Raw genomic sequence first — 17,431 nt, 5'->3', positions numbered from 1 at the left:
TGCTCTGAATTGTACTGATGGACATTGAAGTTCATAATGATTTCCGATGCCATCCTTTTTCAAATCTCTATGGCAACATGTTTATTTCGTGTATATTTTTTCCTTTGCAACATGTTTTATCCTACACATGTGAATATTATTGTGTAACACTGACACATCGCATCGTGTTGATGGACACTGATGTTCGTAATGATTTCCTCTGCCATCTGTATTATATCTCATGGAGGAATGTTATTGCTACGTAGTATCTAATCGATGTGAATCTGTTATCTGTATCAATGTAATATCGGATATCCTATTTTTTGCTCCGTGTCATATTGACGAACATTGATGTTCATAGTGTTTTCCGCTGTCGTAATTTTTAGATTTTTATAGCAATATGTCATATAATATGTCTTCCCCCGAGAGAAGTGGTGTCTGACGTCACTTTGTGCTGGCTTTTCTGATTGCTCTGGGGGTTGGTTACTGCTGTTGCAACCTCTGCGTGGTGGCTCTCCCAGCCTGGATGCTGTAAGGTTTTTCCAGCATGATTTCTTAACAGCTTATATCCCCTTTAGGGACAGAGTGGGAGTCATGTTCTGGTTTGATGGTAGTGGTATATCCACAATGTATGTTGTAAGCAGTGTATGTTGGACAGAGGTAAATATATACAGACGTGAACGGGCCAAATTTTAAGGATTACACAACTTTATGTCATACCCACGGTATGTGTTATATCCGGGGTATGTTATAAGTGTACTCGATTGTATTTAATTGGAACCGAAACTGGCATCCCTTTCGAGACCAACTGAGAGAATATCAGCCGAAGGCAAAGCAGTTTGAAAGTTTTAATGTAGCTTTGGAAGCAGGTTGCAGATTCGATTCCGGCTAGTATAATTGGAATTTTTTTTCTTTTCTTCATCTTCTTTGAGACGGGTGTACTCTCAACCAACGGGCCGCGGCCTGATGCCAGGCCCTGGCATTAATCGACCCGGGCCACAGGGCCATCTTAAGAGCATCATGTTCCCTTGGGCCAAGGGATTTTTCTGAGGCCCTGCTTCGCAAATTCTCGAAAAATTCAACTACTTCTCATTTTCCTGAGGCCCCTCTTCCCTTGAGGCCCGGGTAGGCCCATGCGTTAAGACGGCACTGCCGGGCCGAGGGATTCATTGTTTCATTTCTCATAAATCGTGTGTATATGACCGGGCCTTCGACTTACAAAAAAAGGAATCAACCAGGCCGTGGGCTTCCCAAGGTTGAGAACCACTGTAGGCCCTACTATAGTACTACTTGTCGGAGAGGTTGAAGTGGTCAACCACAAACGTGGTTATGGGGGAGGGCTGCGTCCGTATGGACGCGACCGCATGGAGAGGGCGAAACTCCGCCACACTTCCACTTAGAAAAAAGTATGCATACAATATTCGCTGAGATGTTTGAATTCAAAAAACCGAGAAAAGTTGAGGGAAAAACAGCACCCCTGTTTATCCTGTTTAATACGAAGACCTAAGTTGAAGTTTATTTTCGATGACGTCTAGAGTATTAATAGCCAATTATCTTTCACCGCTTCTTACACCACTCGCAGGGTATCCCAGAATTTTACCTTCAAAATGAGAGGGAGGGGTAATAGATATCACAAGGTAAAACAAACATTTTTTGGAATAGAACCCAGGGTCACAATCTACTTATTCGGCGAAAACATGCATCACCGCTACTTCAAAGTCGCCAACATATGGCAACCTTCCACAGTAAGGTCCTTTCTCACATTATGAACCTACTTGGGGGAAAAGGGGATAACGTCTATTTTCCGGTCTTACGCTACTATGAGTGGGTGGAGGAATATTTTTCCTCTTTCACTCCCTCCCAGGGTTAGAACATTTTTTCCTCTCTTTTATTGGTGCCAATGACTTGAATCGCATATTAGCATCCGCTAAAGAAAACAGTTCTTTACTACCATGGGTTCCATCGTGAAAATTGTTTATGGCGTGTGCTGTCACCCCCTCTCATTTTAGAGCTGTATATTCACAATACCAGCCTGCACATGAGCAGATGCAAATGAGCACCGATATGATGACACCGATGTCAGGCCTATACCTGATTTGTGACACTTCAGTGTATCACGTAATGGAAAGGTCACGTAATTATGTTTGCACAATGCATGGTATCTTCATGTCTCAGTGATTTTCTGTGTAAGTTGTAATGAAACTCATGAGGTATGTACTTGTCTGCACACACAGAGCGCCAAAGACGAGTTGAATCTGCATTGCAGGCTGGACTCTTTCGGCAACCCCTACTTGTTCCTACAACCCGTCAAGACGGAGCAGATGAGCCTCGAGCCTTACATAGTCCAGTTTTATGATCTGTTGACTGATGGTCAAGTCGAGAAACTCAGGGAGATCGCCGAGCCGAAGGTAAGTTTAGGACTAGTGATCATGCCGGGGAGTGATAGTGCGGATATTCTATCGAAAATTTTTCCATCAAAAATCGTATGTAATTTGCTTTCCATTTCTAGCTTTCGAGGTCTTTGGTCCAAGGAACTGGGGGAAGCGAGATCGTATCCCTAAGCAGGACGAGCCAGAATGCCTGGATCGGTCCGAGAGACGACCCTCTCATGGAACGGGTTTACGAGCTTGTAGAGGCCATAACGGGACTGTCGACGAGCGTCGAACGAGAGCATACTGAGATTGTACAAGTACGAGCTTTGTTTTTGTTTCTTTTTCACTCATATAAGCATGTGCTGAAGTCATGGTTCAAATAAAAAGAGTTACTGGTCACACATCAAATGACAAGTGGTTTCCGTATCTTCGAGACAAGAACACCAAACTGCTTACCAATCTGTCATCTAAAACCATCTAAAATTGTAGATTTGTATATAGAACACAGACACACACACAGACAGACAGAAAATCAATTATATATATATATATGTGGTATTTAAAAAAAAAATGCGTAGTATTTAAATTAAAATAATGACACGTAGATTCAGCAGCAATTCCATAACATCAAGAAAAATGAGAATTTATTTAAATTGGTGGAGAGCAGATAAGAGCTGCTGCCACCCTTTGCAAAAGACAAATCTCAACTGGTGCGAGTATATGGGCTTCTTCTATTCACTCCCACGCACAGACAGCGTGACCCCCAGGCAGCATGACCTATATTTACACTACCGTTCTCAAGTATATTCCAAGAATCCGAAAACATGGGAGGTACATCCAGCACCTCGTTCGTACATGAGGGAACGTTACTTTCTACGTAGAAATACAACATAGATTTACTTATTAAGTTTACTGATTTATTTTATTTTCCTCGAGTGGCTGTGGAGCCCTAGGAAGTACACGCGAAGTTCCAAGGGCTCTGGATGGTCATTTCAACTTTTTCCGGGGGGGGGGAAGAACATGTACTCAATGTATGTATGTATATATATATACATACATACGAGTAGAAATATAACCAAGTTGAGTGAATTAAAATCAATTTACAAACCAATTCAAATATCAAACCAATATCAGCGCCAAAGGCAGCTGGAATATATAGTGTGATAGAGAAAGATGGAAGATTTCAAAAAGTAACTTAGCATTATGTTAAAAGCATTCAACAGTTAAAAATCGAAGGTGAATAATTCAAACTGCAAAAAATTGATCAAATCGTTGAGCTGAATATATGAAGCTATCTTTGGGCTCGTCATCAGGGAGAAACACCCCTAAGAATAGCCAAAAAATAAGCAAACGTTTCTGAATTGACGGAGATCTTGTTTGTCAATGTGTTTGCTGCTCACAATGACGATAAGTTTACGAGATCGCGCTTTCTTGGTCAAATTGTTTTACCAAAACAGCAATTCCACAGTAACTGCTCTACGGAAATATCGGACTTGGAAGAGGATTCGAAAAAGTCCAATGAATGCTAAAAACCTTTGGAGTATAATAGTGAAATTTGAAACCATGGAATCGTTGACTGTTCGTCCTGGAAGAGAAAGAAAACTCGTTTCTATAGACGCAGTACAGGAGGTTTCGCTTCGTGTGAAAGAGGACAGAGCTTCAAATTCTAGTGGTCAGGCGTGTAGCACAAGCGTAGAATAGGCCACGTTCAACTGTCCATCATGCGGAATATCCTCCAATATTATCCGTACAAACTTTCACTTGTGCAGCGGTTGCGTCCACATGCTTATGGCGCTCGACTCCGGTTCTCACTGCAGTTTCTAGGTCGATTCAGAATGGCCTTAGACTATCCTCCGGACAGACGAAGCGTATTTTCACTTTGGATGGTGCAGTCAATACTCGCAACTGCCGAATTTGGGAACCTGAAAATCCGCACGCTATCTTAGAGGTTCCGTTGCATTCACCAAAAAAGACGGTATGGTGTGGATTTACTGCGTCATTTATTCTCGGTCCCTACTTCTACGAGGAGTTACATTCTACAGGTCCAGTGACATGTTCGATCACCGGGAAGCGATATGCATTGCTGTTACAGAACGAAATTGTTCCGGCTCTGCAATCACGTCACTGCCTTGCAGAGACAATCTTTATTATGCAAGACGGAGCTCCTCCACACATTGCAGTGTGTGTTAAGAATGTTCTTAAAAACACATTTTGCAGAAAAACTTGTCATCAGCCGGCACTTCCCTAATCTATGGCCTCCCCGATCCCCGGACCTTAATTCATGCGATTTTTGACTTTGGCGGCATTGAAACGTCTGGTAAGTCATGATAATCCAAGAACTTCACCTGACCTTGAAGGCAGCATTTCACTCCACGTGCAGAACATTTCCCCACACACACTTCGGTTGGTTGTTGAACATGCCATCTTGCGATTTCACATGGTGTCTGAAAATGATGCCCATCATGTGGAACATGTTTTGTTGCAGTGACAATTGTAAAAGTGTTCAACAATTGTTAAAATCGTAAACGCCCCCTGGTGGTGTGCAATTAATCCCCCCCCCCCGAAACAAATTCCCATCCCCCCCTTTATGAAGTCCTCAACGAAATTTCACAATTTTCTGATGACTGGTTTCGCCTGTAAGCTACTTTAAAATAGGGTCTTTTAATTACGGACGCCCTGTAAATTGAGCAACAAGAAGCTACAAGAAGCGACGTAATGATGCTACAAAGACTTGGCAGCGTAGAAACGGCACTCGATAGGAAAGCAGACTACGATAAAAAATTTCTTTGTATCAATCACAGGACTGAACTTTTCAAGTACTGTATTTAACTTGAGAATATTCTGTAACTGTAAGTTCATTTTATCAGTTAATTTTTCTGTCGTTTTGTTTAACATTTAATAGGCCTTTTCCCTCCCTATTATCCGACATTTCCTTTTATCCAACGTTCTTGGCCCGTTCATGTCGGATAAACGAGACTCTACTGTAATTGGATACGTTGACTTTTTGAAACATTTTATATACGTCTTAAAAAAACTTATCCCTATTAAATTTCATCCTTTTTTTTTTCTTGATGCAGGTCGCCAATTATGGAATGGGTGGCCATTACACGCCACACTACGATTACCTACTGGTCGATAAAACGGAAGAAGAGGTAACTCATTCAAAATTTTTTTTTGTGGATGTTCCATCAACTTTATGGGTTCCGACGGAGGTTGATTAAAACGCCGAGGGCGTAGATATTCATTTTTCAAGATACGGGGTGGGCAAAAACTACGGGGTGTTTTAAACTGTAGTCAGAATTTTTGGATAAGAGATCAACATAGATTGGTGAAAAACATGAATTTAACCAATATCCGTCTCGATCTCTTATCAGTTTAAACCATGTCGGTGAATACCGCGCTAAGAACGACATAAATAATTAAAGGTACATGTCAACTACATTTGCAAACTTTATTTTTGAGATCCAGAAATGAGCTGTTTTGCATTTTGGCATGCTTTTTTGCAGCTGGTTGCAAAGCACGATGGAATGCATTCTGATCGCATCTAGCTTGTGCTAGAAAGAATACTCGTATTGGAATGCGGTAGTAAAGTCGTAATAAATATCAAAATGTTTGTTAATGTAGCAATTTATGTGTTTTGTCGAGTTTCTCGTGACAACGCCATCTATGAGTGAATTTCTAATTTTTTTTTTTTTTTTTTTTTTTTTTTTAAATACGGGGTTTCAAATATACCAATGATTTTAATGTTTATAAATGTGTTTTTGCAGTTGCGTATCGTCGATCCAAGGGAGAAGGAAGCTGGGGACAGGACAGCTACCCTCATGTTTTACGTAAGTTATTTTGCCTCGGCCTCTAGAAAACACTATGAATGCAGATCTAATCGATGTTTAATTTCCAAAAGGCCCTGTTATCAATCATACGTACTTTTTCATCTAAATGCGAGTAGCTTTTGTGATATATACTTTCTACCGATCTTTCCTATAGCTTTCAGACGTAACGAGAGGTGGTGCTACTGTATTCCCCAAAATTGGAGCAAGTGTTTGGCCGAAAAAAGTAAGTTTCTAAATGACAATTTCTTCAACTTGTCGAATATAGATCCTATAACAATTTCCCCGGAAGGTTTTATGTGTGTATTATACCTAGCGTATTTATGGCGTCAGTGTTATTCGTTCAATAAGTGCTGCCACCTGCCTTCCATATCCAAAGTGAAAGTGGCAGATGCTATGTGGCATTGCTACTGCCAACCTCATATTCATTCAACAAATGCTTTCTTTTCTATTTTTCAACAATATTAGTTATAATTATTGCTGTAATGAGGAAGATTATTTTTTTGTGAAAAAATTGGAAAAAGAACAACATTGTAGTTTCAATTATTTGATACTACAGAGTCATACATTTAACATATACATTAGGTTAGGCTTTATCAGTAGTTAATAATAACGGATGTAAATTGCCTGCGTTGTGATAGAGACGTGGGGCAAGAGGGTTGTGTCAAAGCCTTCTATAGATACTGCCTAGTCTATCTACGAAGGTTTTGGAGTTGTGTACTCTTTAAACTCATCGCAACACCGACGAATTGAAGAAATCTCAAAAATAATCACGCGATATCTTTTCAGGGCTCCGCTGTGTTTTGGTATAACCTGAAGCTGAACGGAAGAGAAAACCCCCTGACACTGCATGGAGCTTGTCCTGTTTTACATGGAAGCAAATGGGGTAAGTAGATAAGTAATATTACTATAGGCCCTAAAAAATTTAGGGTATTTAAAATAGTTATACAAATATTTTAAATACCCTTAAATATAAAAATATTTATAGGGTACCCTAAAATTCACTTTTTGTGGACCTACTACAGGAGGTGGGGATCCATGGGATGAAGCCGTGTTCGAGGAACCTGTAGCCAAGGTGCAACTGCTGCCCTGCCTTTTCTGAAAAGTAAATAACAAGGGGGTGGCACACGCACATTTACTATTTAAAAATTTCCTATTTTGAACTTTTTTTCTTTCCTCATCTGAAATTTCTGCCCCAGACCCTTTCTGCCACCCTTCATTGCCGTTTTCAAAGCCAGGCTCTATTGACCCTGTCAGCCTTTCCTTTAAGGATCGCCATAAGGTCGATTGAACACAATGCAACAGCGGATTCAGAGTCGTCCTCGGTTCAATTTCACTGGTGTTCCTTCTGTGCACGTGCAGCCTGAGTTTACCAACTAAGAGGTCAACGCATGAGCCAACCCGGGAACCCTCAAGTCCATGGTGGGTATACCGCGTATCTGGCTCGTGGACTGAAAAGGTTATGCATGCCAGTAAAAAAAAAAACTAATACTGATTGACAACTCTATTGTTACTTACAATAGAGTGCTATGGAAAGAGACGTGTGAAAGCACCAGCTTACTGAAGAAGAGAATTTTAATAAAAATAATTATAAAGCAACAAAAAACAAATGAGATTCATCAAGCACCCCCAGAAACTGGAGCCCCAGATTCAATTCGCTGAATTTTAGTGGGGCCCACACTGAATATATCTCGGGCTACCGATGTGTTGCAAATTTTACAATGTTAAACAACAAAAATCAATGAGATACATCCAGGGACCCCGAATTAGAACCTATCAACATTCCCATGGAGCACTGACCTGGAAGCTTGTCGGACACACCCCTGTAAGGGGCCACGAAAATTTTTCATTTTTTTCAATTTTGCAACGAATAAAATCCAGGGCCCCACATCCAGTAGCGGGAACACAATACGCAGATTTTTAGTGGGGAATCCAGACTGGATTTATCTCGGTCTTCCGCTGTTGCAAATTGTATAATGTTACAAAACAAAAAGAATCAGATTCATCCAGAGCCCCAAAATGAAACCTGTAAACATGGGGCCCCCGACTTGGAAGCTTGTCGGTCATCCCCCACTGCGAGTGCCGTGAAAAATTTTCATTTGTATTCGTTTTACCAACGAATAAAATCCAGGGCCCCCCTACCAATTACCCGGGACACCAATTCGCATACTGTTAGTGGAGCCCCAGACTGTCTTTGTCTCGGGCATCCACTGTTGCAAATTCTACAACAGAAAAGAATGAGATTCGTCCAGGGCCCCCAAAATGAAACCTGTAAGCATAGGGCCCCCGACTTGGCGACTTGGAAGCTTGTCAGTCATATCCCGCTGCGAGGGCCATGAAACATTTTCATTTGTATTCGTTTTACCAACGAATAAAATCCAGGACCACCCACGCAACTACCCGTGACCGCATTCGCAAATTTTTTGGAGCCCCCCCAGACTGGATATATCTTGTGCTTCCGCTATCGCAAATTTTTCAACGTTAAAGCAACAAGAAAACAATAAGATCCATCAAGGGCCCCTGGAAATGAAAACTTTTAACTTTCCCATGAAGGTAAACGTACAATCCCCCCCACCGGGTACCCCGACCCTGCGTGTTGGGAGCACTGTTGTTATATGTATATTATACATACCTCTCGGCATGACCCCCCCCCCCACAAGGGCAGGGCTGACAGGACCAGAACGATTCTTATCACTTTTTGATTTTTCACACTAAAAAATTAACCACAGTGGGGCCCTGAAAAGCTGGTTTAGGGGCTCGCCATCTAAATTCCAGCCTAAGGGCCCTGCTGTAGGATATGGGAGCCTCTCGGTACATGCACGTAACATGGTCCCGATGGGTCAAATGGGTCCCAATATGTGCTAGAGTTAAATGGATATTTGACCCAAAATCGTAACCGACTTCCGTAACACAAAAACGTAACACATTTCCGTCACTCAAAAACTTCACCCACTTCCGTCACTCGGTTGCTTAGCAACAGGCCCAATTTCGAGTTTGTGATTTTATATTATAGAGTAGATATATATATATATTTTGGCTCTTTTATTGCAGTTGCGAATTTCTGGATCCGTGAAAAGGGCCAAACTTTCAGAAGGAGGTGCAGCACGAATCCCGATTTATGAGCTTTCAATCATAACATAGTCTGAATGAAGTTCCTCACGAAGAAAAAAAATACCTAAACATGCATAAGTGGCCAAAGAATATTTACATGATTAAACGATTTCGAACATTTTTCTCACTTGGACTTTGTTTCGGCACGGAAACGGGGACATCTAAAGGCGCCATTTTGTACGTATGTCTGTGTGTGTTGTGCTTGTTTTTATTACGGCCTGTGTATACTCAAGTTGATGTTAGCATGTTTCGGTGCGTGTGCGTTACGATGTTGAAGATTGAGAACATGATTTCATGTCATACATTTTTTTTTCACGAATGAATGGACGATTGTATTGAGTTGTTGAATAAAGTTTTGTTTGTTTCGAATACTGTGTTAATTAATTGCGTATGGAAATTTAAGATGATATTAAAATGTACACAGAGTGGGGACCGAGAAGTGCTGCCATCTGTCTTCCGTGTTGGATGAGGGAATTGAGCAGATGTCAGGATTTTTCGTGTGACTTTATCCACATTTAGATTTATGTCTGCCTGCCGTATGCCTTTGTTAATTTGCCCCGGATCCCAGAGGTGTATCTACAGTAAGGGAGGGGGGATTGCGAAGCGGGCTCACTCAGGGCAGAAAGTTGACAAATTTGAGGAATGAGTCGCCAAGACGTGTGGGAGAAGGGCGGCACAACCATAAATCTGCCTCTGCCTGGATGGAGAGCGAGGGACTAGGTCAGTGAGCGCCCGATAAAGTAACCCACAAAGTGTGCAAGCAAGTGCGTGACCAAAAGAGTGACTTAGAAAACCCGTCAGTGAGCGACCAAGAGAGTGTGAACGAATTAAAGTAACCGACAGAGTGACTTAGAGGTGTAGGGAGCTTTTGGTAGTGCATCAAATTCGCATCACATGTTTTCATGCGCACTACTGGCTTGATTTCTGCATAAGCAAACCCCGGGGTCTCCTGATTCAAAAAAAAAGTGTTTGTTCATGTTTTCAATTCCGAAGTCTTCAAACTTCGCAACACGGCCAGTCACAAATTTGAGTAATGAGTCGCTAAGAAGTGTGGGAGAATTCACAGATTGACTAGAGCAACCACTTCGTGAAGAGTCTAGACTTCGAATATTAACAGTAGCGTATTCTATTATCAACCGAAAAATTCCTGTTTTACCCAGGTTACCTTCATGTCAGAGTCGGGCCGTGCTACCAGACATTGAAATGCAACCTTAACTTACTAATTGCCTTCTATGAGAAGTGACCCAAACCATAGCAGAAGCTATCAGTTGCACGTTTGGATAAGTGGTCGTGATTGCCTACATTTTGTAGTCCATAATAGCTTACTCATCAAGCGCTTCACTACAACACTCTTCGACTCCAGAATGTATCCATTCCACGTCCGTGAGTTTAAAATCGCGCTAATTCGACAATTTACCAGAAACAGTAAAGAGGGAAGGGGAACAGGTGTCTGATTAAAATATTCCTGTCAAATATTGCCAAGGTAATATATAATTTTTCTGGAAGCGCAAAATCTTTCGGTTCGTAACTCGGACGTTTGAAAGCCGTTTGAGTGTCTTTTCACCTTCTCTCTTCCGCAAGAGGGAGGTAGAATCTCTCTGGTGAGGAATGATTCTGAGAACAACTCGTGAAATCTGTATATTTAGCTTGGATATCTCATCGACATATCCTACCACAGCCCTTTCAGATCAATCACCTGGGTCGTCTTAACAGCACCATGCCGCCCCCCCCCCAGGCAAAGTAATATTCTGGAGCCCCTAGCTAGATAGATGTACCCAGCCTGATTTGCATAATTACTCTCCAAAATCATAGTAACAAATCGCATTATTACTAAGCCCCCTATGCAATCGATTCCCACCCCCCCCCCGCCGGGCCATGCCAGGACGTGTCCCATGTGTTTAAAACGGCACTGGGGGGCCGACACATTGTAGTGTTTATGCCGAAGGTAACCGAGTAGAGAGGTCATGTGGTGTAGCTAGACCTGCAGATAAATAGAATAGGCCCCGCTTGAATTAGTTTCCCGTCGGGGGGGGGGGGGGATCTTAAAGGAATCACGAATCTTGACTTCATTTGCATATGTTTTAATTGGCCTATTGTAAATTAAATTCGTCTGATGAGAATGTAGTTTACTTCGGGATGGGAGAAACAGTTCTTTGAGAACGTGAGGATTGAATACATGAGGGTGAACAAAATGTCCCTTCAGACAGCGACGGTCTTCAGTTCCCCGTTGATGATCTCGGTTTTGAACTGCGCGGGGACGTAGTGTTCTTCGTAATCGTCCTGCCCGTTGGGCAAGCAGATGCTGATCCTGGACGATTTCTCGTGGATGATCTGAGCGCCGAGGGCCTTCTCGTTCAGGTACACCTGGACGGCGTCGCTGTTCGCTATCCTCATCATCGGCAGCTTGTCCAGGGCCTCCGCCTTGACGTTTTTGCAGTTGATGACGTCGACGATCGATATGATGCCGGAGAATATCAGCCTGACCCCTTTGCACGACTCCATGGTTATAGCCGTGACCTTGCTGTTCACGGAAACGGACGTGTCTTCGCAATCGTGAACGATCACCTCGTGTTGCATGTTCGGTTCGACCTCCAGCGTCGCGTTCCTCTGGCGCTCTATCTGCCATTTGCCCTTCTCTATGAAGAACTTGGCTATGTCCTGTTCGATGTCCACGACGCAGGGCTCCCCGGCGTCCCCAGTGCCATCGATATTACTACTGATGGCGGTGGTTGGCTCCACCCTTTGGTCCCAGTCGGTGCTCGATTTAGAAGACAGATCGTCTATGCTGCGGAATTTGTCGCTGTCAGCCGACTGTTTCGTGAATGACGGCGTCGACGAGGACGGTTTGGCGCAATCGAAGTTCTTCCCAACTTTGTCCTTGAACGACAGCAACGAGAACCTGGCCGTCAATTCCGGAGGGAACGACGAGAACCCACCCCGAAGCGTCAGAGGCAATCGCGTCATGACTCTCGAGAACGTTGCGCTGGGACAGAACGCGTTGGTCGCGGGTACCACCAGCTGTTCGAGGTTACGGCTCAGGCCGTTATAATGGTATGTCCTGATGAAGGATTCCAACCTGTCGAGCACCTCCAGCCACGACTTGGCCCGTTCCGCGTGGGTGTAGCCCTGGGCCTTGAAGTCTAGTTTGACCTTATGTGCGTAACAGGCCGCTATTTCTCGGCAGTCCCTGACAAACTTAGCCGGGTTGGGTCTCACAACGACCCAGTTGAAGGCCTCGATAGACTCGCTGACGGTGGAGAGGTGCGGGAACAGCACGTGGCAGCGATTGTTCTCCCTGTGCTCCTGGACCCTTGCAATGCTTTCGGCCAGTCGCTCCGTGTACTTGCCGAGGAACCGCTGCAGTTTGTCGACCGCTGGGTCGTCCGGGACGCTCGTTGCCTGCTCGATCACGAACCTGAGCTTGTAAAAGACGTCGTGGACGAGTTCGGCTTGTCTCTTTACCACGCTGCCGATCGGATTGCTGAGAGTCAGGAACTTCTGGAAAGAGTTACTCATCTGGTCGTCCCACAGTGTCAGGGGGTTGGAACGCTCTGCCATCTCTGTAGTGGATATGTGCGTCACAAACTGGTGAAGACGGGGTGAAGGACGGAGGTGATTCGAACACTTTCAGAACGGAACTCGATTACGGTGCTGTGAGTGAGATTCGATGTGTATGATAGACGTCAAATACCGCAAACCAAGACTGTTCCCCGTGCAAGATTAATATAAGCCTTTTAAATGGACAGTCACCGCATGATATTGTTTTACACAAGAGCAATTGAATTAGAGCAGTGGGTTCTCAACCGGGGGCCATATGGCCCCCAAGTGGTAAGACGCCTTCATATTAAAGATTCATATATCGACGTGTATTAAGCAGTTCTACCTAGTGGTACTGGAATACGTGAAGGGGGACCACGGAAGAAAATTTAGAAAGGGGCCATGACAGGTGGTTTGGAGTGCTGCAGAGAGCCAAGAAGAAAAATTAAGGTGTATAGAAATAAAGATTTTATAGTCACTAATATTGACTATACACTTATAGAATCCAACAAAACCACGGCAGTCTTAGAGCATGGATCCACCCGGGCCTCACCACCTGCATTTTGCAGCAGGTTCCCTAGGATAGTGTTTTTCGCAGGCCCCCGGTTAGATTTTTAAGACCCCCTCCTCTATATTAAATTTAACAACAAAAAATGAAAACCATATCAGGCCCAGGGCTGCAGCTCTGTCAGTCCCATTCTTGTGAGGGGTCATGCCAAAGCCTCCTAGAAGTAGTATCTAGGAGGCTTTGGTCATGCCCGGGGGCGGGGAGGTCTCATGTCCATAAGTCACCCCACCTTATGATATTTTGTATAGTACTATAAATTTTGAAAATAAGTAGGAAATATGTAGGCTGTTTATTTCCGGCCAAGTATAGAACTACCATAGCATCACTTTGCCTAGGGGGGCCCATGATGTTGAGACGGTCCTGAATAGAACTCGGATTAGAGGGAGATCAATAAATTCTAGGCCAGTGGTCTGGAGGCCAATCTTATTACCAAAATTTCCGTTCAGTATAAATTCACTGAAAAAATCAATTAAATATGTATAAAGGATCTTACTTCTAGATGAGGGTCGAAGACGCTGGGTAAGACAGGGGAGCCACGAGAAAACAAATATGCTTCGAAGGGGGCCACAGGCAAAAAAATGTTAAGAAACGCTGAATTAGAGACAGTGGCGGTGTGTGGGCAGGCGATCTATTGGGAGGCTGATTCATTGAATACGCTCCTTACATCACCGCTTGTGTATAGCCCGAGACTGACGCGACATCGGCATAACGTGAGGAGCACTCTAGCAATACAAGCAGTGGCGGATTACCGCACAGGCGCATGAGGCGCGCGCCTGGGGCCTCAGCAGAGCGGTGGGCCTCCAAATAGTTGTGTGCTTCATCCTACATATGAATTTACATGCGTATCAACAAAGCTCTTGAACTAAGTACAGTATCTGCTCTCCCTTTTTTTTAGAGTTATGGAAGAAAAACGGGAACTGAAAGAAAAGAACAATTTACAAGACGCAGCTCTCAAGGGCCAGTTCTTCCCCGACAAAGAAAGAAGAGACATTGTAAAGCGATCATTCTGGGAGGGTCATTTTCAAACAGTATTTCCCTAAGGGCACAAGCAGGAGGAGGGGTGAGAACAGCAGGTCCTAATGTCTGTCCGAAATGAAAATTGGAGTGAAGGCATAAACAGATGTCTCATTCCACAGTATTAAATGCTTTTATGGGCGCCGATAATACGACAGCTTTGGTGTAAGCTTTTGTATACAGTATAATGGATGGCAAGATGGCTATCGGCAAGCGGCGACATCGACAGGAAGAGACACTCGTACTAATTAAAATGAATGTAGTAGACAAAGCTGTAGTAGAGCTCTTATTGTGATTTTGTCTCCCATTTGTTTGAATGAAATACTATAAGCTGGTTCAAACAACATATACATTTGCAATCTATGACTGTAACCATACGACCATATGACAAAAAAAAAGTGGGGTTTGAAATGAATGCTGAATGACATGCATTCTGAATCACGTGATTTTTCTGTTTCTCTTTTAACACTCCCTCCCCGGCTGAAAAAAATCAAGGGGGTTTCTTTTCCTTCTTTCTAAAAAAAAGAGCTACATTTTTGGATTGGTCAAGGAGGCTTGGGTAGACAACATCTTTGTGTCAGACCGAAAAGTGTTTACTGTTAATGTAATTGTAATGTGTGTTATTGTAATGAAAAAAATTTTCATGCCGATCCTCAAGATTTCCTTTAGGATTTAGATTGCAGAATCTCCAAAAATAACGGTAAGCAAAACTAAAAATATATAAATTATCTGATAAATTTTTATTTGAGCATTTCAATTCAACTACAGTAGTCTCTCGAGAATTCGGTCGTGCTCTAATCCAGCACGTCCAGTAGTCCAGGATATTTAGGTGGTGTGGTGTCACTTTTCTCCTGATGCCCTAACCCCTAACACGTTCTAATATTTCTTAATTGCTGATCAAGTCCTGACTATGTCTTTGCACGAAATTTCATATATTATTTCAATGGGTTTCTTCAAAGTATATCCAGCAATTTCGGTAAAATCTGGCACACCGTGGTCTAATACGTACCGGATTAGCGAGAGTCTACTGCAGTGGTCTTCAACCTTTGAGGCATAGCAGGCCATATTGAAACATTTTATAAAGTACGCGGGCCACAATGTTATACTGTGGCATTTTTCGTTATTAAACGAAACGGGGGGGGGGCATAATATAGAAGATTTTTATTCACTCTGAATACAAATAATACAAAGGCAAAGGCCACAACAGGCAGAGTGCCCAACGAGGTGGCTGAAAGAGAAAATAATAATAATTAATATAATAATAGTAAAAATAAAATAGAATAAACAAATAAAAAATAATAATTTCTAAAAAAAATTTTTAAAATAATTTCTTTCATTGACAATAATTTTAATTCATTCTGAAATAATTTCTTTCATTAAATTTTATTCATTCTGAACTAATTTCTTCCATTAAAAATATAATTCTTATATTTACTCTGATATAATTTCTTCCCTCTATTGAAGAAATGTTTTTCTATTAAATATTATCAGTATCTTTATATCAAATCAAATATATTATATTTGAGATATCAAATCTTTATTAATCAGTAATATTAAATTACTAAAACTATGACGGATCTCCATTTTTGCCGTGTGGCTGAAGGCACCAGGACGGACATCTTAGATTACTAAAAATATGATGCAGAATTTTACTGTGATTTTTTTTTTTAATGGGAGTATGATTATTTTTCATCTAGTACCAGAGAATATCATTATATTTCCTTATCTTATTTTTGTGTTTATGGTTTTGGTGATGCAAAAATAAAAAAAAAGTTATGATTTTCATAATATTGTTCATTTTAGTGAACCATCTCGTTCTTATTAGGGCTAAAAGGGTGCAGTGGTGGATAAAGGCAAATTTGTGGGTGGGGGCGGTGGTTGTGACCATGTGTTCAATTTTTCAGGACGGTTCTGATTTTTTTTGGAAAAAATTCTGAATTTTCTCCCTTTTTTAAGCAAATTTATTTTCTTGGTTTGTTATTCAGTCAAAAACGTAGAAAACATTTTTTTTTCCATTTAATTTTTCTGCTCTCAAGGGGGGGGGAGGGGGGTGACAGCCCCTACCTTTATTCCGCCCCTGATAGGGGGGCCTCCAGATCAGGTTGCGCCTGGGGCCTCCCAAAATCATGATCCGCCACTGAATACAAGGAATCTTGCTCGCGGGAGAAGCCATAGTTGAACGCGTTATGAGCAAGAAGAATGATTCAAGAGCTTCTCTTAGGGGCCGTTCAAGTATTACGCCAGCAAATTTTCAGCCATTTTTGACCCCCTCCCCCCCCTGTCAGCAAAATTTCGTCATCAGCTCTTCCCCTCTGAATCCTAACTCATATTTCCATAAAGGGTGGTTGATGACATAAGCATTATCCAAACCGCCCCCCTCCCCATCAAAAGTCAGCAAATCGGAAACATCCCTCTTCCCCTCCCCCCCCCCCCCTCGATGATGACGTAATACTTGAACGGCCCCTTACAAGCGATTGGCAAGAAATTCAGATGAAGTTGTGGTGATTAATATGATAACCTTGTTCTGACGTAATGGCATGTTGGAAAAAGGAAGGAAAAAAGTAGAAAAGAAAGGAAAAAAAAAAAAAAAAAGAAAGGAAAACAGTATATATTTCTCTTTTCACTCTCACCTGCCTGTTATCTTTTCCCGCTTATGTAGAACCTATTTAACCTTAGAGTAGCTTTTTACCTCCCCGTCACGGAGGTAAAAGAACTACCTTTTTTTTCATAGGGTTGCAGCAAACTGGCGTTTGGACGCAATATCACGTCGTTGATCGTAAAGTGGTTAAGAGCATTTGATTCGCGGGGCAAACACGTATGGGTCACTCCACCTCGGAAGTCATGCAGGCTCTGGGATTTTCGTGTACCTCAGTATCAAGAGTCTATCTTGAGAACATCGGTGAGAGAATCCCTTCTAGGGCCAACGACAACAGCGTTCGGATGACGAGCAGGGGTCGGCGTCGGCAAGCTCGCATGGTTTCAAAAAATCACTCGGCTATTTAACTCTTATGCACAAAAACGTG

At 42.5% G+C, this 17,431-nt stretch overlaps 2 protein-coding genes across 2 annotated transcripts in view; one reads left to right on the top strand and one right to left on the bottom strand.

Annotated features, from left to right (window-relative positions):
• Positions 1-9,658, top strand: part of LOC149065889 (prolyl 4-hydroxylase subunit alpha-2-like) — a 66,057-nt gene extending 56,399 nt beyond the window's left edge. Inside the window, exons 8-14 of the mRNA XM_089253335.1 lie at positions 2,214-2,387; positions 2,489-2,668; positions 5,429-5,503; positions 6,119-6,181; positions 6,336-6,404; positions 6,968-7,064; positions 9,230-9,658. Of these exons, the coding sequence (XP_089109461.1) occupies positions 2,214-2,387; positions 2,489-2,668; positions 5,429-5,503; positions 6,119-6,181; positions 6,336-6,404; positions 6,968-7,064; positions 9,230-9,300 (729 nt within the window). The 3' untranslated portion in view covers positions 9,301-9,658. The remainder of the gene's footprint in view (positions 1-2,213; positions 2,388-2,488; positions 2,669-5,428; positions 5,504-6,118; positions 6,182-6,335; positions 6,405-6,967; positions 7,065-9,229) is intronic.
• Positions 9,659-11,488: 1,830 nt separating this feature from the next.
• On the bottom strand, positions 11,489-12,847 carry LOC149065888 (adenylyl cyclase-associated protein 2-like). The gene has a single exon (XM_089253319.1). It carries the CDS (start codon positions 12,845-12,847, stop codon positions 11,489-11,491), a length of 1,359 nt encoding a protein of 452 aa, XP_089109445.1.
• Between the last annotated feature and the right edge of the window lie 4,584 nt (positions 12,848-17,431).

This window comes from Pholcus phalangioides, unplaced genomic scaffold (genome assembly GCF_987345545.1).
Source record: "Pholcus phalangioides strain wild (caught in Gottingen) unplaced genomic scaffold, Ppha-v1.0 ptg000037l_1, whole genome shotgun sequence".
Lineage (NCBI taxonomy): Eukaryota > Metazoa > Arthropoda > Arachnida > Araneae > Pholcidae > Pholcus > Pholcus phalangioides.
Note: the sequence above shows the minus strand (reverse complement) of the source record. Positions and strands in the feature narration are given on the sequence as shown.

What these genes read in the sequence shown, in the direction of transcription:
- LOC149065888 (XM_089253319.1), bottom strand. Translation starts at nt 12,847, where the DNA reads ATGGCAGAGCGTTCCAACCCCCTGACACTGTGGGACGACCAGATGAGT.